The 24,305-nt window shown below is 38.4% G+C and overlaps 2 protein-coding genes across 2 annotated transcripts; both read left to right on the top strand.

Moving 5' to 3' along the window:
* The first annotated feature begins 14,340 nt into the window (after nt 1-14,340).
* LOC122066469 (probable LRR receptor-like serine/threonine-protein kinase At5g65240) lies at nt 14,341-15,195 on the top strand. Its single transcript, XM_042630270.1, has 3 exons — nt 14,341-14,404; nt 14,564-14,695; nt 14,828-15,195. Exons 1-3 carry the CDS (start codon nt 14,341-14,343, stop codon nt 15,193-15,195), a joined length of 564 nt encoding a protein of 187 aa, XP_042486204.1.
* Nucleotides 15,196-18,676: 3,481 nt separating this feature from the next.
* On the top strand, nt 18,677-19,831 carry LOC122066468. The gene is made up of 2 exons (XM_042630269.1): nt 18,677-19,364; nt 19,458-19,831. The coding sequence occupies exons 1-2, from the start codon at nt 18,677-18,679 to the stop codon at nt 19,829-19,831; spliced, it is 1,062 nt and encodes a 353-aa protein (XP_042486203.1).
* Nucleotides 19,832-24,305: the final 4,474 nt, after the last annotated feature.

The raw sequence follows: 24,305 nt of genomic DNA, 5'->3' as shown, positions 1-24,305 counted from the left end.
GGGTAATTTCCCCATTTACCCCTCATAACTTATAAGTGATACCTATTTCGGCGCCTTTTGCTCAGAATGAATTCTAAAAGTGAAAAACAAGTATTTTGTGCTCCAAAAAATGGATTCAAAAGTCTCATAAGTGCCCGGTTCATTTCAAAAAAACAAGAAATTGAACCGGGCTTTCCATACAGGTTTTACCTCATTTCTGTTTCAAAAAAATAAAAAAACATCAGAACCCATTTTTTAGAATGTTACAGTACAGAGCCTTACTAAACATCCATTTTCTTCTTTGATCTTATATCCATCGCAACCAGGTCCAAAAACCCTATTTTAAAATATTACTTCACACTCACTTAAAAATTTAGCACAAGCAACACCATATCAAGACCATATTAGCTGCCTATACACACATGCACTTAAAAATTCAGCATAAAGCAAGACCATATCCAAGAATCTTGATGGATTCGAACCATCATACCCTGGGTAAAACCCAGGCGCTCTTCCAATTTGAGCTAAAGATTCACCTACAATCTAAAAATGTTAGTTTTCAAGATACTAAATTCCAGTCAACTGAAGATAAGTAGAGATATTCAAATTAATAACAATTGGTATGTAGTAAAATAAATAAATAAATAAATAAATTTAACTGAACAACCATCATTATCCAAATTCAACAACCATCATTATCCAAATTCAACAACCAAAATCAATGATCAAAGATGATAAATGATGTCCTTAATCCCATTCCTGGTATTGGTGCAAAATAGATGATGCTGATGCTTGAGATGAAAACTGAGAAAGAGCTTGATCCAAGGTTCCCTGCATAATGACAATAATATGAATAAATTTTAAAATACTGAAAATGGCAACTTTGTGAAGCTACTAGACCACAATTGTGAATAACAACCTGTAGAACTTTAGTGAAACAAACTGGTACATTTGAAATTGTAAATTTAGTAGTTGACTGAGTGATATTTGGTCCTCCATTTTTCCTTTTCTTCCCTTATTTTTCTACCCAACCCTTCATCCTTCTATTTCCTTTTTTACCTGGATTTTTTTGCTTCAATACTAGTCCATTGTTTGTACTGGAGACCTTATTAGGGACAAGTGTCTCTAGATCATCAGACACAGTGATACTTTCAAGTTGTTGACATAATTCTTTAACAACATTTTTTATCAAGGCAAATCCTTCAGCTGAATTTGAAGCTTGTAATGCTATCTTAACAAGTTGCGGACAAAGATATCAGTATCGTTGTGTATAGTCTAAATTCACATCTTCCCACTACAAGAAAATAGGGTATTTGGGACACTTTTTTAGGGACGGACGAAATTTATGTCCCCTAAATAAACCATTTGAGATGGATATAATTCCGTTGCTACATATCTAGCAGTTGAGACAGATATTTTACCGTCACCATATTTGAGACGGAATTTCTCGTTGCTACTGTGATTGAATTTTACATCTATTACAACGGATTACTTTCCGTCCCTAAATAAACCATTCGGGACGGATATAGTTCGGTCGCAATATATGGGATAGAAATGTTACCGTCCTAATATTTGGGACGGAATTTTTCTGTCGTTATTATGAATAAATTTTACATCTATTACAACAGATTACTTTCCGTCCCTAAATAAACTATTCAGGACGGATATAGTTCTGTCGCACTATATGGGACAGAAATGTTACCGTCCCAATATTTGGGATGGAATTTTTCCATCGCTATTATGATTAAATTTTTATTGAATTTACATCTTTATTACGATGGATTTTTTCCGTCCTTAAATAAATCATTGGAGACAGAAATAGCTCCGTTGTTAAATATCTAAAAGTATAGAACATACTAAAATGCGTTAAATTCAAAAGTACGATTAATTTGATACATTTATCATTGGAGACAGAAAGTTTCCATCGCAAAATTGGAGACGGTTGTCTAACTGTACCTAAATTAAAGAAATTTTATTTTCAAGTCTGCGCACTCAAATCTTTGTATCGCGCTAAATTTGAACGAACCGAAATCTATACGATTAAGTCCATACATATTTATCATTGGAGATGGAAATTTTCCGTCGCAAAATTGGAAACGGATAACAAATTGTCCCTAAATTAGAGAAAATTTCCTTCCAAATCTGCGCGCTCAAATCTCTCAATCGTGCTAAATTCAAACAAACCGACAAGTCCAACTCTCTCCTCTCAAACCCGTGCCTCTCCTCTCATCCCACAACTCCCCTTATTCCACTGGAGCACTACTTTGAAACTCTTGAGAAACAACCCTGCTCTTCCCAAGAGCTCCTGAGCGATGATCTGCAACTCGTGAAAAATTCCTCAATCGCTCGTTCGTACTGTGTTTCTCTAATGTAAACCGACGCTTGAAGCTTCATTGGAGATTTGGAAAATCGATTGTGGTTTCCATCTTCTTGGATTGTAGTTTCTTCCATCTTCAAGCGCCTGAAGCATCTGATCTTCAAACACATTTGCTGCAAGAACGGTAAACCTTTAACCCTTCTCCGATATTTGTCTAGGGTTTTTAATGGATGCTCTTACCTGCATTTTATTTAGGGTTCTGATAAAGCTTTCAAATCTCTTCCTATTACATTCTCTCAGTCACGTATCATCACATGAGAAGAGTAGTAGTTAATCCCTAAGGTATTCCTGATTTGGGTTTCAGTCAAGAGACTTAAGACCTGTAAGTCTCCATTATTGACTTGGGTAATCGTTTCGTCTCTTCCTTCTCTTATCTCTCATCGTCGGAGCCTCTACCAATCATCTTTGTGTTCTCTGTTGAATTCTGATCTGGACGGTACGTTAGTTGAACTCATTCATCAATTTTTCATTGTTTTAATCTTCTAGTAGGTTCGATTTTTGTTTTTGAATCCATCTTCTGAATGAGAACCTTGATTTAGAAGAGGACTTCTCATTAGGCCATTGCATTTATCTCAGTTTTCAAGGGTTGAATCACCCTTCCAAAAGGTACACTCGAGCTATGTTTTGATGCTGATCAGCCTCCCTGATCCTCTGTAATTGAAGTTCTGCATCACTCCATATGATACTCTATTTTGGAGTATTTTTTTCAGATCTGTTGAATCTGAAATTCATTCTAATTGCCCAGCAGATCTATTTGATTTTTTTGGGGAATTGTTACCCTTATATAACAGTACACTCAATCTAGAGGAGCTAATCAGAGCTTCTACCTTGTGGCAACTTTTTTTTCTTTCCAAATTACAGTAGGCTATACTCTGTTTTTTGGGCTATTTTTCTTATATCGTTTACCTAATCTTGATCAAGTTCCAATGTGACTAATGAGAAGTAATGTTTGTCTTTCTGTACCAACAACATGGCTTCAATCACCAACATCGTTCTACCCATGGCTGCCTTTTTTTTATTCCATATTTTTGTTCTGGGTTTTTAGATTTTTAGGGTCTCTTGGATGGATGAATTTGTGTGGGTTTTGGGTGATTCAATTAAAAAAGATTTTTCTATAAGTTAATGTGTGCAAAAAACGATCCGAGAAATAGGTTTATAATAGAACAAAAACATGGAAAATCGTTTATGCTATTTCTAGACACAGAAACAGCAGGAACATTATCAAACGGTGCCTTACTTTCTTCTTGTTCTTTTTTACTTTTTTTTTTTTTCCAGATATTCTACTCTGTTCTACCATTTGCACTGGCACAACCACATAACCAAAGAGAGTTTGATATCTCTCAAATCTTTTTCTTTCGATCCCAAACTCTGGGTAATAGGATCTCAGCCACAACAAGGGGGTTTTCCTTCAAATCGATCTGTACCATTTCAATCGAAGGTAACAATCGACTCCATACCTATACTTTACATATCATTTTAATTTGATTTACTATACACATGATGGTTTGATTCTAATCCAATAGAAGTTGGAACAAAAAAACCTTTTATTTCTTTCTTCCCACTTTGTTTCCAACCCTAATATCCCTGAAATTCACTTACATATTCTATGACTTCAATTTTACTTCTGCACTTATATTCTATGGCTTCAATTTTTCTTCTGCAAATATTTACCCCATATATGGGAAATGTGAAGTCAATGAATCCCGCTCTTTTTGTGATAATCATGGAAATCAGCATTAACTGCCTATTGCCATACTTTATCCCATTTTGGCCGGCCCACTCTCATTATCCAAATACTAAAATAGTAGAAGGCCCTTGTCCCTGATCGATCAATTTGCTCCCCCTTTTTTTTTAAATTATTATGGTGGACATTTTAAAGTACTGGTAGATTGATCCTTGCACTCCTCTGGATCTTTCCATTGCTAAATTTATTGTTTTTGGAATGGGTAAAGAAGAAGAAGAAGAAATTGCAAAAGGCTTTAAGTATATACAACATTAGAATTTGTTTTATTCTTTTACATGATTTTAAAATCAGATCAGAATATTTTCAATGTTTTAGAGATATGTCGTTATGTCCAATTAAATTTTCATCTTGTCTGGTTGATTCCAAGTGATTTAAATCAGAATAGATGGAAACTAATCCAATTCCCAACTCAGGGTTTTAAAACTTTGTTCCTCAACCCCAACCCCCAATTCTTGCCAATATCCTCATTTTTTTTTTTTTTGCTAGTTTTCCTTTCCTTTCCATGCCCAATATATAGTGAAAAGATTCAAGTAGTTATCCCCATTTTACAATAGTGACCTGCAAGTGACTGCATGTTCAGGTATCAAGGTTCTGGTTCTCTTCTCCGATATTGGGGAATTTTTTTTACAGTTGGGAGAAGTTCATTCTAGTTTAACGATGTGGTTTAATTGATTCTTTATTTTGATTTTCTATAATGGTTAAAAAGGTGTATGTGGAAGTAAATGCTCATTATCTATTGTTGTATGGAATGTTATGCTATGCTTTGTAGTTGTTATTCCTTGAGGCTTGGTTTCTGTCTTTATCCAGAGAACTTCTTTCAAGTCCCAAGGTTCATCCCTTATATATTAACTTTATGCTGATTAAAGTTGGCATGGATTTCATATACGTTTGAAAGGAATAAAAAAATTAATAAATATCAAGCAAGAAGGAGTAACAATCATTACAAAAATTGAACTAAATGAAGCCGGAAGAAGAGGGAGGAAGAAGAAGAAAATAAGAAGGGAGTTTCGCTTTCTTGAGTTCTGATGTTTGCAGAGATGGAGAAGAAATAGGGCTTCAATCTATCTTTTATTTGAATGCCTGAAGTTTGCAGAGAGAGCAACGCCACAGGGAAAGGAGGGGAGGAAGAAGAAGAAGAAGAGGGGGAAATTTTCAAAAACCTAAACCGCTAACGTTTTTTGCCAACTATGTTTTGCATCTCCCATTGGATCGTGACATGTGTCACTATCCATGTGTCATGATCGGAAACCATCTCCGCCAACTCTCCACTATATCCCTCTCCACAGAGGAGCTCGATCCTATAACTAGACCTAAAGCTCTATTTCCTCCTCAGCTAGTCAAATGAATTTAATTTGAATAAGCAATTTCTTAGAAAGGGCATACCCAGTGCACGTCTCCCGCTACTGCAGGGTCTGGGAAGGGTCATAATTTAAGCAGCCTTACCTGTGCTTCCCAGAGTGGCTGTTTCCTAGCTCAAATCCGTGACTACTTGGTCACAATGGAGCAACCTTACCACTGCACCAATAAATTGAAGAAGCAATTTCTTCTTCATCAATATGTCGGTCCAAAATAAAAAAAAAATGGACAAGGTTCAATAGTGTAGGCAACACAAAAAACAGAAAGTTCATGAAACAAGAAGTTCCAGCTAGATCTAGTTTCTGCAGCTGAGATGCCTTAAAATTCACATGCTGAGGTCCAAAAACATGATGGCTTACTGGTTTATACAAAATACATAATCTGGTTGTAGATGCTCTCATGTTGCTCCTTTCACACTGAATAGGCAGCTGAAGTGGATGACCAGTCTTGAATAAGCTGTGCCAACGAGGCAACGACTGAATACCAAGATATGCCCAAAATCCCAGAGTAAAGGGTAACAAGACCAGAACTCATTCGCAACAGAGCAAGAGATGAGAAAATGGCAATTAATTAGTTTCTGTAGTCATGGTCACATTGTACAGATATTTGAGAGAACCATTCCCTGCTTATCAAAAGATTAATAGTCAAAAGATGGACAAGATGCCATCCAAAATCACAGATTGCACCTTCAAGGGGCATGAAGGGGAGAAAGCATGAAGCTGTGACTCAAAGAAACTGATCTGAGAGCCTTCGTTTCAACATTCTTTGGTCCAAATGGCTGTAGTGAGCTCTTCCTGACAGTAATTAAGGCAAGGAGTGCCAAGGACTGGTGCCAGTTCCAGTTGTTTATAACCCCATTAACCTGGGTATTAAACTCTATTTGGGCCCTGGAATGTGATAGAATCTGCCACTTATGAGCATTTATCAAAGGCTATAATGCAAGTATCAGGAAATTTAAGCTTAAGAAGTTCCATCTTTCGTCCAAAGATCCTCCTAAGGTCTAAGAGTACTATCACACAACAGTACAATTAAGGTAGAGAAGCCTGCCGAATTGCATAATAGCATTCCATATCCCCACCCACATACCTGATGCGTCCCAATTGTTGCTGCAGCAATATTTCTATACTACTCCTTGTCTACATAAGCTATTTGTTTCAACCAAACCCCTAGACGGTAAAGCCATTTAGAAGCAAGGTTCCAGGTTACGCAAAATTTCGCTCACAAAATATTTTGTTTTTTCGCAAGTTGTCAAATGAAATGTTGCTGTTTTGGTAAATTTTCAATGGTATGTGTCATTTCGGTATCGTTTCAATCAATACGATATAATCCTTCTATATAAAGTGCATACTGTCGAACAAAATAGGTTGAAATTTTGACCCATTTTGTTGGTTTTAACTCTAAGGTTTGTGGAAACTTAGTTTTTAGTGATTTTTGGCCAAAATCACACCCATACAAGTGTGGTTTATAATTTTATGTTTATTTATTCCTAAATAAATATTTTAGTTGTTTTAATTAAATTACATACATTTTGTTTGGAATAGGCCATATTGGAGAATGTATACAGCAGCATACATTGTATACTACGAACCTAGGGTTTGAAGTCAAACTATCATCTTAGGGGAATGTGTGTGTGTGTGTGTTTACAATCCAATGATTCCACTATGTTTTAGAGGGCCAAAAATAGGGTTTCCTAGAAGTTTCTGGACCCAATTTAGCTTTTGGACATGGAAACATCCATTGAAGCCTTCCAGGTTTCAATAAAATGGCTTCACGCCACAGAGTGAAGTTCCCTTGCATTCAAATCATCAAAACTGTCACAGTCCCAGCCAACCTCTGCAAGAGAGATAGCACCATGCAATTCCATAATGTCAAGATCAAGTTCCCCTTAGTCTTTAGGAAGGTCAGGCCACCGACTAGAAAATTGAAAACCACATACAAGGCAATCCAAGCTAAACTTGTTCCATGTAAGACCATTATATATAAAGATTTATATTTGGTAAACTTAAGCCATACTTAGAAGTGGGTTATTATGATCATGATCATTTCAAGGTATGTTACTCTTTCGAAAAGCCAGTAGGGTAATATTGTAGTTTGCTCCCCTATGTTGTTTTCTAATAGAATCTATCCGTTTTGTTTAAAAAGAAAATATGTATTCCTAAACTTAATGAAAATAGGGTGGAAAAGCGTGGATGGACATTTATGATTGTTAATCTAGACTCTCTAAACTTTAGCTTCTTCTGTGGCACCAATTTCACTCAGTACAATAAAACAATCTAGTAGGATGAAATATATTAGGGATCAAATGTGAACAATTTCACACAGCATTAGTCAAATTGAGCCTCTTTCCCTTGCACACATCTCTCACCTCCCCATCCCTCTCTTACTCTTTCTCTTTCTATCTTTCTTTTTTTTTTTGGTAAATTTCTCTTTCTATCTCACACACATTATATATCGCGAATATACACACCCACATACATTCTCAAAACACAAAGACAAAGAATGCTACCTCCTGTTATAACTAATAGGGGAACAAAATTCTACTTCTTGCTATATTTTAAAATTTTTTCACTGAAAGGTCATGTATATTAATAAAAAAATTGAGAAAATTTTACAAAAGATCTCAGAAGCAAAGAAAGGGGAGCAAGGACTCTTTTCCCACCTTCGACATTGCCATCAGCAGGAGAAAGAGAAAAAGTACCCCAGACTCACAAAATAAAATCAAGAAAAGCAATAACGAGGGCGATGCATTGCATCCATATATAGATCAGTAGACACCATAGCAGGCCACATAAGAATAGCGTCTGAAATCTCAAGCTGGGCAGTGGACTTGGCAAGGAAATCGGCTACAGAATTTGCTTCACGAAAACAGTGGGATATTTTCCACTGAATAGAAGCCAAAAATGCCTTCAGACCCAGCCAGCGCTGGCATAAGTACCATGGAACCAGCCCCTTTTGGAGAAGAAGCACCACATCTACTGAGTCACATTCCACCCATAAATTCTGAAACCTATGAGTTTTGGCATTCTCCAAACCGAGCATAAATTCTGAAACCTATGAGATTTGGCATTTTCCAAACCGAGGCTAACGGCCATAGATTCAGCTTCAAAGTTTGTCTTGTGACCAATGAAAGATCTGAAGTGATGAGTAATGCCAACCTTGTCATTTCTAAAGATGCCTCCGCTACCCGCCTTCCCTGGATTACCCAAGAAGCAACCATCTGTGTTCAGCTTTACCCATCCAAAAGAAGGAGAACACCAAAAGATTGTTATAATTTCACTTCTTGTTCAGCGCACAGATGAGAAACCCACTCTACTTGCACACATCAGATCTGAAACAGAAAGAGGCTTACCTAAATGAACCAAGGAAAGCATACTAATCTCAGACTTGACCATAGAATTTTTTTCTCATCATTATGAATTCTTGCATTCCTCTCTAGCCATTTAAAGTAAGGAATAAGAATGGCACCACACATCCAAGCAGGTTTGAAAACCATGGATCTTCCTTTTTGCTTCCACCATGAAAGGAGTTCCTCAATGATGAGAAAAGATGGCCACCTCGTATAGAAGTACGAGCAGAATGTTTCCCACATTGATCTGCCATATTCACAGTGCAGAAATAAATGAGAAATAGACTCCTCAACTTTTTCACAAAGAGCACATCTAGATGTGAGAGAGATCCCTCTTCTTCGCACCTCATCATCAGCTGGAAGTCTTTTTCTAGCAAGTCTTCACCCAAAGGTTGCTTGACGAGGTTGCAACTTAGCATTCCAGATGAGAGAGGACCAACCCACCGTTGGGTTTTTGGTGCGAATCTCCTCCCAAGCAGAACTTATAGAAAAAGAACCAGAAGAAGATTAGCTCCAATGACACATATCATTCTCCTGAGAAGGCGATATCAGTTTACTTTCTCAAAAAGGTTAGAAAGAAAAACTGAAGATACTCGAGGGACGCACCATATGTTGTCTGTAATGAAATCAGAAACTTTAACATCAGCACCTATGAACCAGCTCTTATCCAAGTTGGAAGACTCAGCAATAAAGGAGCTATCCAGCCACCTGTGCAACAAAAAATTGATCTTATCTCCTTTTCCCATCATCCAATGCTCTGATTTTGAGACAAACTTCCATACTTTCTTCAAGCCTAGCCAGATTGAGGATGATTTGTACCCCTTTCTCAACGACCCAACTTTATCTACAAAGCGAGCCCTTAGAAATCTGCTCATGATTGAATCGTCATGCTTAATCTTCCAGATCAACTTACAAAGGTAGGCTATATTGACATCACGGAGCTTCCTGATCCCTAGACTGCCCTCCTTCTTTGGCTTGCAGGTGTCCTCCCTTTTAACAACAGTTTTTTTTTTTCCTTTTCCATGTCCCCAGACCATACAAAATTCCTCATCCACCATTCCACCATCTTGATAATGGTTTGAGGCCACCAATAGATGGCAAAATTATGAATAGGAATTCCAGATATTACCGATATAACGAGCTCCACACTACCAGCCATGGAGAGAAGTTTCCCCTTCCACCGTGCAAGTTTATTTTTTATTTTGTCTACCAAAGGCAGCAGATGGTTCTTTTTCACCCTTCCTTTGAAGATTTCAACACCCAAATATCTTGTTGGAAGACATGCAGTCTGAATGCCTAATAGACCATTGATGAACTGTTTCCTGTGAGGAGCAACTTTCCCAAAAAATAATTCACTTTTTACCAAGTTCATTTTTTGACCAAAAAAATCCTGATACTTGGATAAAAAGTCTTGAAGATTCCTAGCATAATTTGCAGATGCATTCATAAAAATAAAAATATCATCTGCAAATAAAAGGTGAGAAGGGGTCAACACACCTCTAGGGCCTGGGAGGGGTTTTAACTTGCGTTCTGAAGAGAGGTTCTTCAGCCCTCTACATGGAACTTCCTCTGCCAAAATGAATAGGGTGGGAGAGATGGGATCACCTTGCCGAAGCCCGCGACCAGCACTAAAAAAACCCACAGGGCCTCCATTGACTAGAACTGAGATCCTTGAGGAGGACAGAAGAAGATGAATCCATGAGATCCATGTAGTTGAGAACACAAGTTGCAAAAAGGAAATCCCAGGATAGAAAATCAAAAGCTTTTTGAACGTCGAGCTTTAGACCCATTCCACCATCCCTCACAGTAGAGTGCATTAGATTAGCCAACTCAGAGGCAAGACTAATATTTTCTAAAATAATCTTCCCTTTCTGGAAGGCACCATGTTCTTCTGAAATTAAGTTGGAAAGAAAAGATGATAATCTTGAAGTAAGAATTTTAGAAAGGACCCTGCAGAAAAAATTTCCTATGCAGATGGGGAAAAATTTCTCAAGAGAAGAAGCTCCCGCCACTTTGGGAATGAGGGTCACAAAGCAATTGTTGACGCCAGTTGGCATTTTCCCCTTTCTAAAAAAATAAGACACTGCTCTGCAAAAATCGTCCTCCACAATATACTAGGCGCCTCTGAAAAAATGACCTGTGAACCCGTCTGGACCTGGAGAGTTATCTGGGTCGAGATCCCAAACGGCTTGCTTGATCTCGTGAAAAGAGGGGGCAACATCCAAAATGGCATTATCCCTGTCCATCAGAACCCTGGGAATACAATGTAAAATATCAGGGTGGGAGATGGTTGGGCTTAGGCCATGAAAGGACTCATAGTAGGAAGCAATATAAGAGTCAATGCCCTGCTAATCAGAAATCCAAGCACTGTTCTCCCTCTTTAACGAATTGATAGAGTTTCTTGATCTTCTCATTTCACCGAAAGGTGAAAAAATTTGGAGCTGCAGTCCCCTTCCTTCATCCACTGTAGCTTGGCTTTTTCATACCATAATTTTTCCTGCAACTGGGTAGCGTTCAACAAAGCTGTTTTGGCTTCCGCTTCTTTAGCAAAAAGGTCATCAGACATTCCATGAAGATCTTTTTTTTTTTTGGTAACAGGGTAATTTATTAAGAAGGGAAAAACATCCAAATAGGAGAGAAAAAAAGAAAAATACAGCTGACGCCACTAGCCCAACTTGCTGTCTCCACCTTCGGCAAGGCCATCAGCAGAGAAAGCAAGCGAGCATCCTAGCCAAATCTAAATCTGTGCATATTCGCACCGTCATTCACAAGCTCTGCTACAATGCGATTAGGAAATACCACTGAAATTTCAGACATGCCAGATTTAGAGGCCTTTTTAGCTAGAAAATCTGTAATGGGGTTAGCTTCCCGAAAGCAGTGAGTTATTTTCCAAGAAATGGATTCCAAATAATGAAGAAAAGAAATCCATTTTTGGAGAGCAAACCAGGGGATCTGCCTTCGTTGAATCACAGACACCACAGACGCCGAGTCTGATTCTATCCACACATGTGTCGCATTATGAGCCTGCGCCATTGCAATCCCTTCCAATACTGCTTCAAACTCAGCCTCGTATATCTTCTTAATACCCAGAAAAATGCTAAAAGAGTCACAAACCTGGCCTTCACTGTTTCGCATCACACCACCAGCTCCAGCTTTAATTCCATGAAGATCTATGTCCTGCTGAACCAAACTTAAAACCAAAGAAGCTTTTTCTACTTCTTTATCAAAGTTAGGAAAGGTTTCCATAGACCAATTTTTAAAAAACATTTTTGCACGTTTCAGTTTCTGAAAAAGAATAGAAATAGGATTCCCTTGAACATCATGATTCCAAGCCTCAAGAATGATATTTTTAAAACCATTATTCTCCATCCAGAAACGATGAAATCTGAATGGGACATTCTTAGGCTTTGGAATGCCATCCGAAATCACCAATAAGGGGGCATGGTCAAAGGCTGAACATTGAAGAACTCTCTTAGAAATATTCTTTAAAAAATCCAGCCACTTACCATTGCAAAAACTATGGTCAAGCACTGCTGCAACATGGCCTCTTCTTCGGTTGTTAGTCCAAGTAAACTTCTTTCCTTGAGAAGGAACAGACATAAGAAGACATGAGTCCGCCATGGCCTGGAACTCAGCAACAGAGCTGAAGTTAAATCTTTCTAGACCCCTTTTTTCACTTGATGGTAGGGTGGCATTAAAATCCCTTACAACCGACCAAGGAATGGAAGAGGCCACCACTGATCCCAGTTCCACCCACAAATCTCTGCGAATGTTTTTGAAGCTGTTAGCATGGATAAAAGAAAATCCAACTTTGCTTCCAGGCCAGTCAATAGTGAGAGAGATTTGCTGCTCTAACATACAGATAATCGTTGGGCGAGGGACTCCTTTCTTCCAAAAAATCCATAAATTCGGCTCCTTATCTTGGCAAGAAATGTGGATAATGTCGACATCGTAACCCAATTTATTTATCAATAGAATTGGGGTTTTGAAGAGTCTCATTACCCTGTAAGTATGGAGGATGATATAATTTTGATTTTAGCATGAGAAAAGAATAGTGAAAAAAATAATGTTTAGCCAAAAGAACCCTAATATCTGAAGCATTTATTTTTAGCTAACATATTCCAACTTTATTTGCTCCATTTTAAGTTGTGGTGGGCATTGATTGGTTGGCCAGGCTGGGTGGTATCTTGAGCCAACTGAAGGTGAAGAAAGGCAACGGCCAAGAAAAATGAAACATGACTTTTGGTATTAGGTTTCTGGGACTGAACGTAACCAAGCAAAATATTTCTTGTCTGCGGTCTGTATCTGAGCTCAGGTTTTCTGGGGTTGGGTCAAGCTTGACGAGGTTTCTTTGGTTTGATTCAGGCTAGAAATAAAGATTGTATTTATATATGGGAAGATGGAGGTGGGTCCTTGTAATAGAGGATATGGCAACCAAGTGGCTTGTGAAATTTTGGTCCCAAGAAAGTTTTGATAAAGAACTAAAAATGTGCCATTATATTCCACTGTACATTTCATAATTTATGAAGTTTTATGCTGACGTTTGAGCCATTTCACTGGTCATTTAGGGTTGAAATTTGACCAGTGGGTTGGGTGCTGTATTCTCTCTCAGGTCACTCCCATCTCACACATATAACTATGTCTCCCACATTTGGAGGGTTGACAGTCACATGAACTGTTTAAGTTCACCAGCATGGTCAAACTTAAGATTTTCTCCATACACATGTATGTTTCAGGGTGAGTTCAGGATACCCAAGACCTCAACTCAATCCCATCCAAAGTGATCTTGGCTTTTGATATCTCAACCCAGACCCATCCCAAATCCAGAGTGCCTGTGTGTATGTGTGCACACACATGCCCATGTGTATGCATTTTCTTTGGGCTGGGATTCAGCAGGTTGAGTAAACCGTCCCTAGTGAGTTTACATTAGCAGTTATTGATGTGGTTGCGAGTTGTGACAATGAAAAAGTAAATCTGTGATAAGTGCATAAATGCATGGTCCTCTCTCTCTTACATTATCTTATACTGATCAGATGAATTAATCGTGCAGTTCGTTGCAAGGTAATGGCATAACTGGTGGTCTACCAGAGGAATTTGGAAATTTGCCAAGTGTGACAAGCTTGAAATTGGGAAACAACCGTTTGACTGGACAAATTCCATCTTCCCTTGGCAATCTTAAAAAGCTTCAGTTCTTGTATGTTGCAGTTTCTGCCTTTCTGTTTGTTTAAGTTTCTTTCCTGGAACTTTTTAATTTCTCTATTAGGCTTTTTGTTTTTTCCTGATGTAAAAACTGCTATGTTCTGGATTATGTTGCAGGATTTTGAGCCAAAACAATCTCAACGGAAGTATCCCTGAGTCAATTGTGGGTCTTCCAAACACGATCACCCTGTAAGTGATATTACTTTTCTTTTCCTTCTCCTTTTTATAAAGAATCTTGCATCTATGACATGAATATAATGGGGCACTTATTGCATGAACTGTCAAATTGTGTGCTCAAGTTTGAACTCTTGGAACTTTTTAGTTTTTTAATGGTATGAAATGGAAACCTTTCGACAGTCAGCTGATTCCAATGATCATTGTGAATCTGACAATAATAATACAGGTAATGAGATTAGTTATTTTGTATAAATGTGTTTTTATAATATTATTTATTAAAATAATGGTTTTCAAAATATGCTTTTTTATCTGATATTGTCTTTTTGCCACTCCTTTTTGTCCTTTTGGTAGATTCCATAACCACATAATTTGTCTTTCTTTATAGATATGTCCAAGAATTTAAGGCTTGGAATTATTGGAGCAGTAATAGGTCTCCTCTTTCTTGGAGGCTTCTTGTTTTTTGTGTGGAAGAGTGGGCATAAGGGGTACAGACGTGATGTCTTTGTCGATGTTTCAGGTTTTTTTTTTCTGGCTAATATATGTATGTTGATATACTTAATGTGTTATGCATTAGATGTTTTTCCATGATACAACTTTTACCGTCGTATGAAAAGTTCTGATTCAGTCATTTTTCTTGTGGGATGCTCAGGTGAAGATGACCGACGAATTGAATTTGGTCAATTGAAAAGATTCGCATGGAGAGAGCTTCAATTGGCTACAGACGACTTCAGTGAGAAAAATGTTCATGGACAAGTTGGCTTTGGAAAAGTATACAAAGGGGTGCTAGCCGATAATACAAAGATTGCTGTGAAGCGGTTGACTGATTGTGCAAGTCCGGGGGGAGAGGCAGCTTTTCTATGTGAAGTTGAGATGATAAATGTCGTTGTTCACAGGTATCTTTTACGGCTTATTGGGTTCTGTACAACACTATCAGAAAGGCTTTTAGTTTATCCATTTATGCAGAACCTAAGTGTTGCCTATCGCTTACGAGGTATAGGTTCTCTGCTAGTTGTTTGAGCATTCTCTATCTATGTTTGACAACTAATCCCAACCTATTGCTTCATCACAGTAGGTTGGAGCTGCTTCACCACACTCCGTGGAACAGAATCACTAGTGACTCAAAAGAGAGAGAACCCAATTTCTCAATAACTCAATTCCTTTCACTGAAACCCCCATTCCCTCTTCTTATAATATATAAAAGAAGAAAATGGTAACTCCTACTCAATCTAGTAATTGATTCAACAACAATACAAGGAAATAACAACCACTGAAAATAGTAACTAAAGATATAAAATATGAAAGATATTGACAGCCATTGGCAGCTTCTTCTCTTCCATACCAATTGCCCATACGGGGCCTACAAAATATCTTCATGATCAGTATCACATGAACAATTCCACGTGACCAGTACTATGTGAACAGTCTTCTTCCTTGAATTGCATCAGCTCTTCCCAGCTGGAAAAATCATTGATCTTGTATACCGCCCCTCTTTAGCTTTGATACCAAATAATATAAGTTGATCTTGAACCAAGGAAGAATTAGTAGAAGATCACACGTACACCAATTTTAATAACAGAATTTGTTAACACATTCTTTTTTTACATTATTAAGAAGAAATAAAAGACCACATGTCCTGCAGGAATGGATTCACCACCAATCCTGCCCTATTGCTTCACCACAATAGGGCTGGATTTGCATCACCACAGTCCAAGGAGCAGCATCACCACAGACCCAAAGAGGGGAAGACCCAATTTCTCAATAACTCAATTCCTTCCTCTAAAGCCCCCTTTTCCTCTTGTAGAGATTTTGAATTACCAGGGGAGAGATAGAGAGGTGAAAGTTTACCTTTACCGGGGAATCAGGAAAAAAGTTTGTGATAGGGTAGTTTGAGTAAATATAGGCCAGTGTAGGTTCTAGCCTTAGGCTGTGATACAAAACACCAAACTTGCCAAAAGTTAAAGGGAGTGTTCTCTGAGCTGCCAGGATGGGGAGCCAGTCAATGGGGGGGGAGGGTGGGAGACGGTTCACCAATAGGTGGTGGAGAGGAAAGTGTGTCAGGAGGAGAGAGATAAAGCGCGTGCTGGTTTAGACTATGCTGCCAGCTCAGAAGCCTTTTTTCCCAAATTTAAATTAGAAGTAGAAGCTACTAAAGGTCAAAACAGAAATCAGCTATGGGCTATTGGAAACTTGTCTTTGGCTCGATCTGATATAACAGAATGAAAACTAAGAGACAAGGGATGAAGACTGAGAATAGAAACAAAGCTGCTGCTATTGACTACAAGAATCAGTGAATAGAAAAGAGGCTACTAGAAGCTAGTCCATGCCTAGGGTTTGGCATTAATAATAGGCTTGGATTGATGAAAGTTGATCTGTACTAGAGTAATGTGTAGCATGGAGCTCAAGGTCTTGATTCTTGACCTAGAAATGAGCTAGAATTAGATCGTAATGCCAAAAACAGTTTTTGGAACACTGTACAAAGGGGATACTTTGATCCTTGCTAAAATCTATCTCACCTATTCTCTGCTCACAAACCCTCTCTTCTCCTATTCTCTTTATAAAGGCTACACATTAGAAACAATAGAGGATATTGGACACATAGAAATCCTTTTTATCATCCTCCCTCTCCCTATCTCTCACTGCATAGTTGCATGTGCACACCCACCTGCACACACCACCCATCTACAAACAGATCTTTCGCTTTTGCATTTTTGCAATTCAATGCTTTGTTCTGCTGCACTCTGATCCGCTCTGGTTATTGTGAACTTGTGATCTAAAGGTATGGAATGAGGAATCTCAATTAAAATGGGATTCAAAGACCCATAAGGCATGAGCAAGGATTAAAGTATTGATATCAATTGTTATATCGATCGGATAAATTTAAGGTACATATCAGAAGGTATCGCGTTAAAACATGTTACAAGATCAAGTATTAAAGTATCAATATCAATTGACTAAATTTAAGATACTTATTAAAATGTATCTGTTGGGCAATTGGATTGAATATTGTCATTGTTGGCAACTAGAAGGTGATGTGTGGGTAAAGGTTTTAAAGTGGCTCAACTGTTAATTTAGGTGAATTGATGGGTTAATTTAAGAGATGGTGATGTAAGCACAATAATTGCTTGCTGCCCATGTGGAGCCCAAGTTCTTGGTTTCAAACTACAGTTACATGTGATAATGCAAACAACAAGAATGTGACAGCCCAGCAAAAGAAAAACAGATTTTTCAATGCCATCTGTTGCCATACTATTGGTTCAACTATTGTTAATAGAATTAAAAAGGAAAGAGGAAGTCAAGTTCTAATAGAAGTCAAAGTCTCATACATGAAGAACTTGTTATCTAACTTGTACGGCAGCAACTTTTGGAGGAGAACTATGCTTCTTTTTACACGTGAACAACATCTAAGAAGAGATAAAAATTAAAAGAGAAAAGGGGAGAGTCCAAGAATGCGCAGAGTTTGATTTGAAAGGGGATCAGTTGTTGCTTTCAAAAGCAATAAAAACCTGCAGAACCGTGAGACACAGGACGACAATTAATTTGGAGAGGAATAGCAAGAAGGAAAAAAAGGAATTATGTTCGTTAGTCGTCTTACGTTTCTTTGTCAAACATTCAATGGAGATTTCATTAGGAACAAGAATTAAAGAAGATTGGCGTCTTGCTGCTATGTTGATGGTCTGAGCCCGTTCAAGTCTTCCTCTAAACATCAAGCAAGCAATCATCAATGGGGTTTACACAGGCTGAGGTAACCCGTATCTGAAGTCCCTATTTTTGTATTCTAGAGTGTTTATTATTGAGAAACTCTAGATCAATGGTGTATTGGGTTGGGATTTTATTTTATTGATTTAAAATTGTGAACCTAGCAAGTTGGGGCTTGTCTAGGGTGTGGGGTTGTTGCCCTTGTCTGAGTTCCATCTCAGATTGAAGCAGGGATAAGTTCCTGGACCGTTGTAGCGGTTAAAAAGTTGAGTATTGGGGAAATACGAAACCCTATATGGGTATTCCTCCGTGGAGTAATATATTTTTCTACATATATTTGAAGTGCGTATTGTGCAGAGTGGTGGGACACTGTCTGGTAGACTCAACCACATTGTGGTGTGAGGTGGACATGTCGTTGTTTGCATGATTGGTAATTACGGGATTGCCCCGGCCAATCTAGAACTTGAAAATTGGAAGTTCTTGTTGGGTGGCAATTAAGGAATTTTTGGAACCACTGATTCACCCCTCTCTCAGTGTCAACTTGGGAACATCAATTGGTATCAGAGCGAGGTTCCCTAAGGAGGAAGCTTAACAGTTTCGGGTCTGAATACTGAGAAGATATAGATGGCATCCAATGACGGTAATCGTATGCATGGAAAGATTCCTTTCTTTGATGGGTCGAATTTCAACTTTTGGAAAATCAGGATGGAGGCTTACCTAAAGTCTCAGGATTATGGAGTTTGGTTAGCAATGAAGAACGGTTACAACCCCCCCCACTATAGATATCACAGATAAAACAGAGATGAAAAAGTGTGAAGACGATGCTAAAGCAGTGAATGCACTTCTAGGCTCCCTAGTGAGCAATGAGTTTGCAAAAGTGGTCGGTTGCACAACATCAAAAGACATATGGGACAAGTTAAAGAGTGTTCATGAGGGAGATGATAAAATCAAAGAGGCAAAGCTGCAACACCATAGGAATTTATTCGAAAGTCTGAAAATGTCTGGGGGAGAGACCACTGATCAGTTTATGAGCAAGGTAAATGAAATCATCAATTCTATTAGAGGGTTAGGAGAAGAGGTAAAGGATGCAGTGGTGGTGAAGAAAATATTGAGATCTTTACCTGACTTGTACAACCCTAAGGTGTCTGCCATTAAAGAATCTAAAAATTTGAACACAATGAAATTAGATGAACTACATGGAACTCTGATTGGTTATGAGATGAGGATGGTCAAGCCCAAGCCCAAGCCCATAGAAAATGAAGCTACCTTCAAAGCTTTGAAGAAATTGAAAATCAATGAAGATAGTGAACAAAAAGATTCCGACGATGAGTTAATAGCTTACTTGGCTAGGAAACTCAAGAAAGGTAGAGGAAAATACAAAGGAAAACTTCCTTTGAAGTGTTTCAATTGTGATGGTATAGGGCACTTCGCTTCCAAGTGTCCAAAGAATGATAAATTGAGTGATTCTGAGGATGAAGATGCTCAAGAAAGCAAGTTTAAGAAAGGAAAGAAGAAGTTTATTCCTAAAAGAAGAAACTTCAAGAAGAAAAGCTTAATATCAAAGAAGTGCAAGTCTTCTTCAGAGGAGTCATCAGAGGACTATAATGAGTCAGATGATGAGTCATCTGAGACACTATTTATGGCACTTGGTGATAGAGTGCAACGCCAGACTACTGAAGAGTATGAGGAAGAGGAAGAACAAGAAGCTCAGTATGACTTAATAGCAAATTTGCATTCTGGTTTAATTGATCTCAAGGAAGAGAGGAAGAAAATGAAAGATCTAGAGATTCAGCTTGTTGAAAATGAGAACCAGATTAGTCAGTTAAATATTACAGTTGAAGATATGGCTAAAATCAATGATGAGCTAAGTGTCAATCTATCATCCAAGGCAGAAGAGTGCATTACACTTGAAGAGAAATTGGAGATATTGAAGATTGAATTGAAAAAAGATACATAAGATGAATTTACAAGAAGAAACTACACCATCTCCTTCAATTACTATCTTAAAATCCAAGGGTAAAGAAATTATGATTCAATCAGTTGAAGCAGATACTCCATCATCAAGCAAAGGAAATGAAAATGTGTTAGATAAGATTTTGAGTTTTCAAAGACCTCTACATATGAAGACTGGCCTTGGATATGTGGCACAGGGATCTTCTGAAGTAGTAGAGACTAAAGGCAAAGGAACTACAGAAATTCCAATGAGGTTTGTCAAGGAAAAACAGAGGGGCTCACAAATGTTTTACAATGATGAATTTACTTCAGCTGACTATCAGAGACACTGAGGTTCTTGGCAGAGACAGAGCTTTAAAGGTTACTGTTTTGGGTGTAACTATTATGGACACAGGGTGGCAAATTGTAAAAGACAGACCAAGCCTACAGCACTGACTAGCAAGAACAGGTTTGCTCCATTGTCGGAGGAAAGTATAGAATGTTATAGGTGTCACAAGATGGGACACATTACCAAAAATTGCAAGACCATACTTCCCCACCAGATGTAGGAGAAAAGAAGGCAAAATGACAATTCTTCATGGAAACAAGGTCAGAGACAAAGAGAACTTATTACTGTGGCAAATAAGGCAGTCTGGGTTGAGAGGAAAAAGAAAGCAGGAAGCAAGTCATTAATTGTTCAAACAGCCTTCAAAGCTCATAGCAAGCCGTCACCATGGATTCTTGACAGTGGATGCTCCACTCATATGATAGGTGATAAGGGAAAGTTTCTGAGTCTGGATTCAACTGAGAGTGGATCTATCAAGTTTGGAAACAATGATGGTGCAAAGATAGAAGGCAGAGGCATAGTTAAGTTGGACAGAGGAAAGATCAAGTCAAACAATGTCCTATATGTTAGCGGTCTGATGCACAACTTGCTCAGTGTAAGTCAAATTTGTGACAATGGTAATGAGGTTTTGTTCACCAAGGAAGGCTGTGAAATCAAGAAAATCAAAAATGGAAAGATTGTGGCACAAGGGACAAGAACTACAGGAAACTTATACACTCTGTTAGAAGCAAATGAAGATAGATGCATGATGGGACAAAAAGATGAATGTTGGTTATGGCATAGAAGGATTGGGCATATCAGCTTCAAGAACTTAGCTAAATTGAGCAAAAAGAAGGCAGTCAGAGATCTTCCAAAGATCAAGTCTCCAACAAATCATATTTGTGCACCATGTTTAAAGGGAAAACAGACTAGGGCCACATACAAGTCAAAAGAGCATTATTCAAGTAAACTATTGGACTTGATTCATACAGATCTTTGTGGACCCATGAAAACAGAGGCAATTGGTGGAGAGAGGTACTTTATCCTATTCATAGATGAGTACTCTAGGATGACTTGTGTTATGTTCCTTAAAGACAAGACTGAAGCCTTAGATTGTTTCAAGATCTTCAAGAAGAAGGTAGAGAATGAAACTGGTAGGACAATTAAGTGCCTGAGATCTGATCAAGGGAAGGAGTTTACTTGAAATTTATTTTCTAACTTCTGTCATGAGCATGGTATTAGGATTCAACATTCTGCAGCCCGTACCCCTCAACAAAATGGGGTTGTGGAAAGAAAGAACAGGACCGTTCAAGAGATGGCAAGGACAATTTTGATTGAAAACAATGTTGCTAGGAGGTTTTGGAGAGAAGCAATATATTATGCAGTGCACGTCCAGAACAGGTGTTTCTTTAGACCAAATGAATCCAAGATACCATACGAGATATGGTATGAAAGGAGAGCCACTGTTAAATATCTTAGGGTATTTGGTTCCAGATGGTTCATCAAAAGGAAGGAGGACGGCCTCGGAAAATTCGATGACAGAGCAGATGAAGGAATTTTCTTGGGGTATTCTTCAAAGAGTAAGGCCTACAGATGCTACAATAAAAGATTGGGCAAAGTGGTAGAGAGTTCAGATGTAAGAATTGATGAACATGTACCCCATTCTAAACAGATAGAACCAGTAGAGCAGACTCCTGAGGACTTTTATGATGATGCAACTATAGATGATGAAGTTGTGGAAGTTCAGAATCATATTGATGATGAAGATACAGATGCTCATGAGACTGACACAGTGATAGAGAAAGATGGAGGATCCAGTTTTGAAAAGTGGCAAAAAGTGCATCCCCCACATCAGGTCATTGGAGATCCTAAAGCGGGAATGTAAACAAGAAAGATGAAATCGGCTACATATTCATTACTTTCTCAAATTGAACCCAAGTCTATTGGGGAAGCAACTAAAGATGAGAACTGGGTGAAGGCAATGAATGAAGAGTTAGATCAAATAGAGAAGAACAACACTTGGGAACTAGTTCCTAGACCAACCAATAAAAACATCATTGGAACCAAGTGGGTTTTTAGAAATAAGTTGAATGAAGATGGTCAGATGGTTAGAAACAAAGCCAGACTAGTGTGCAAAGGCTACGCTCAGGTAGAGGGGATAGACTTTGATGAGACATTTGCACTGGTAGCAAGATTGGAATCTATACGGATGTTCTTAGCATTTACGGTTTATAAAGGCTTCAAGGTTTATCAGATGGATGTCAAGTCTGCGTTCTTAAACGATAATCTTGAAGAAGAAGTGTACATTGAGCAATCAGATGGTTTTCAAATTGGAGATGATCCAAACATGGTCTGTAGACTAAAGAAAGCCCTCTATGGCTTGAAACAAGCTCCAAGGGCTTGGTACTCTAGACTAGATAATTACTTACATCAGTTGGGACTTCGGAAGGGCATTGTTGATAGTAACCTATATGTTATGACAGAGAACAAAAGTCAACTGGTAGTGGTGGTCTATGTAGATGATATCATCTTTGGAGGGCAAAATGATGAGGTGTGTAGACAGTTTGCAGAGCGGATGATGGCAGAGTTTGAGATGTCTATGCTGGGGGAGTTATCGTACTTTTTAGGTTTGCAAGTGAATCAACAACAGAATGGTATCTTTATATCTCAAGCAAAGTACATCAAGGAGATGTTGAAGAAATTTATGATGGAGGATAGCAAACCAGTAAGTACTCCCATGGTAGTAGGTTGCAAGTTGAGCTCGAGTGACGAGTCAAGTTCTGTAGATCAGACTCTCTACAGGTCAGTGATTGGAAGCTTGTTATACTTGACAACATCAAGACCTGATATCCTACAAGCAGTGTGTTTGGTTGCTCGATTTCAAGCTAGTCCAAAAGAGACTCATCTAGTGGCAATCAAAAGGATTTTTAGATATCTTAGAGGTACGATGGAGTATGGTTTATGGTACCCCAAGATTGAAAGTTTTACACTCACAACATTCTCAGATGCGGATTGGGCTGGCAGCCTGGATGATAGGAAGAGCACGAGTGGTGGTGCATTCTTTTTAGGGTAGAGTCTAGTGGCATGGCATAGCAAGAAACAAGAATCTGTTTCTTTATCTACAGCCGAGGCTGAATACATTGCCGCTGCTGCTAGTTGTACACAGGTGATTTGGATGCAGAGACAAGTAACAGACTTTGGGATTCACAATGATGAACCAGTGTCTATTAAATGTGATAATATGAGTGCCATTAATATTTCAAAGAATCCAGTGCAGCATTCGAGGACAAAGCATATTGACATCCGATATCACTTCCTGAAGGAGAAGGTTAATGCCAATGAAGTGAGATTGGATTTTGTTCCTACATCTGAGCAAGTGGCAGATATTTTCACGAAAGCACTTCCCAAGGAAAATTTTGAAGCCCTTAGAAACAAACTTGGAGTTATCACTCCGCGAGCACAATAGATAGTATGTGTGTAGAGGGAGTAGATGAGTAAGCATAGAGACATCAAATCCCTATAGGATAGGAAGATGCGGTGGGCACTCCTATAGGTGAGTATATGCAAGGGGAGCTTCTATATAGGGGGAGCATTGCCACCCTTTGTACTTGTTGTCAAAGGGGGAGAGAAATGGAACACAGAGTTAAAATAATGTTGTCAACAATTCCAAAGGGGTAGATTGTTGGGCAATTGGATTGAATATTGTCATTGTTGGCAACTAGAATTAAAATAATGTTGCCAACAATTCTAAAGGGGGAGATTGTTGGGCAATTGGATTGAATATTGTCATTGTTGGCAACTAGAAGGTGATGTGTGGGTAAAGGTTTTAAAGTGGCTCAACTATTAATTTCGGTGAATTGATGGGTTAATTTAAGAGAAGGTGATATTTAAGAGAAGGTGATGTAAGCACAATAATTGCTTGCTGCCCATGTGGAGCCCAAGTTCTTGGTTTCAAACTACAGTTACATGTGATAATGCAAACAACAAGAATGTGACAGCCCAGCAAAAGAAAAACAGATTTTTCAATGCCATCTGTTGCCATACTATTGGTTCAACTATTGTTAATAGAATTAAAAAGGAAAGAGGAAGTCAAGTTCTAATAGAAGTCAAAGTCTCATACATGAAGAACTTGTTATCTAACTTGCACGGCAGCAACTTTTGGAGGAGAACTATA

The sequence above is a fragment of the Macadamia integrifolia genome, unplaced genomic scaffold, assembly GCF_013358625.1.
Source record: "Macadamia integrifolia cultivar HAES 741 unplaced genomic scaffold, SCU_Mint_v3 scaffold2407, whole genome shotgun sequence".
Lineage (NCBI taxonomy): Eukaryota > Viridiplantae > Streptophyta > Magnoliopsida > Proteales > Proteaceae > Macadamia > Macadamia integrifolia.
Note: the sequence above shows the minus strand (reverse complement) of the source record. Positions and strands in the feature narration are given on the sequence as shown.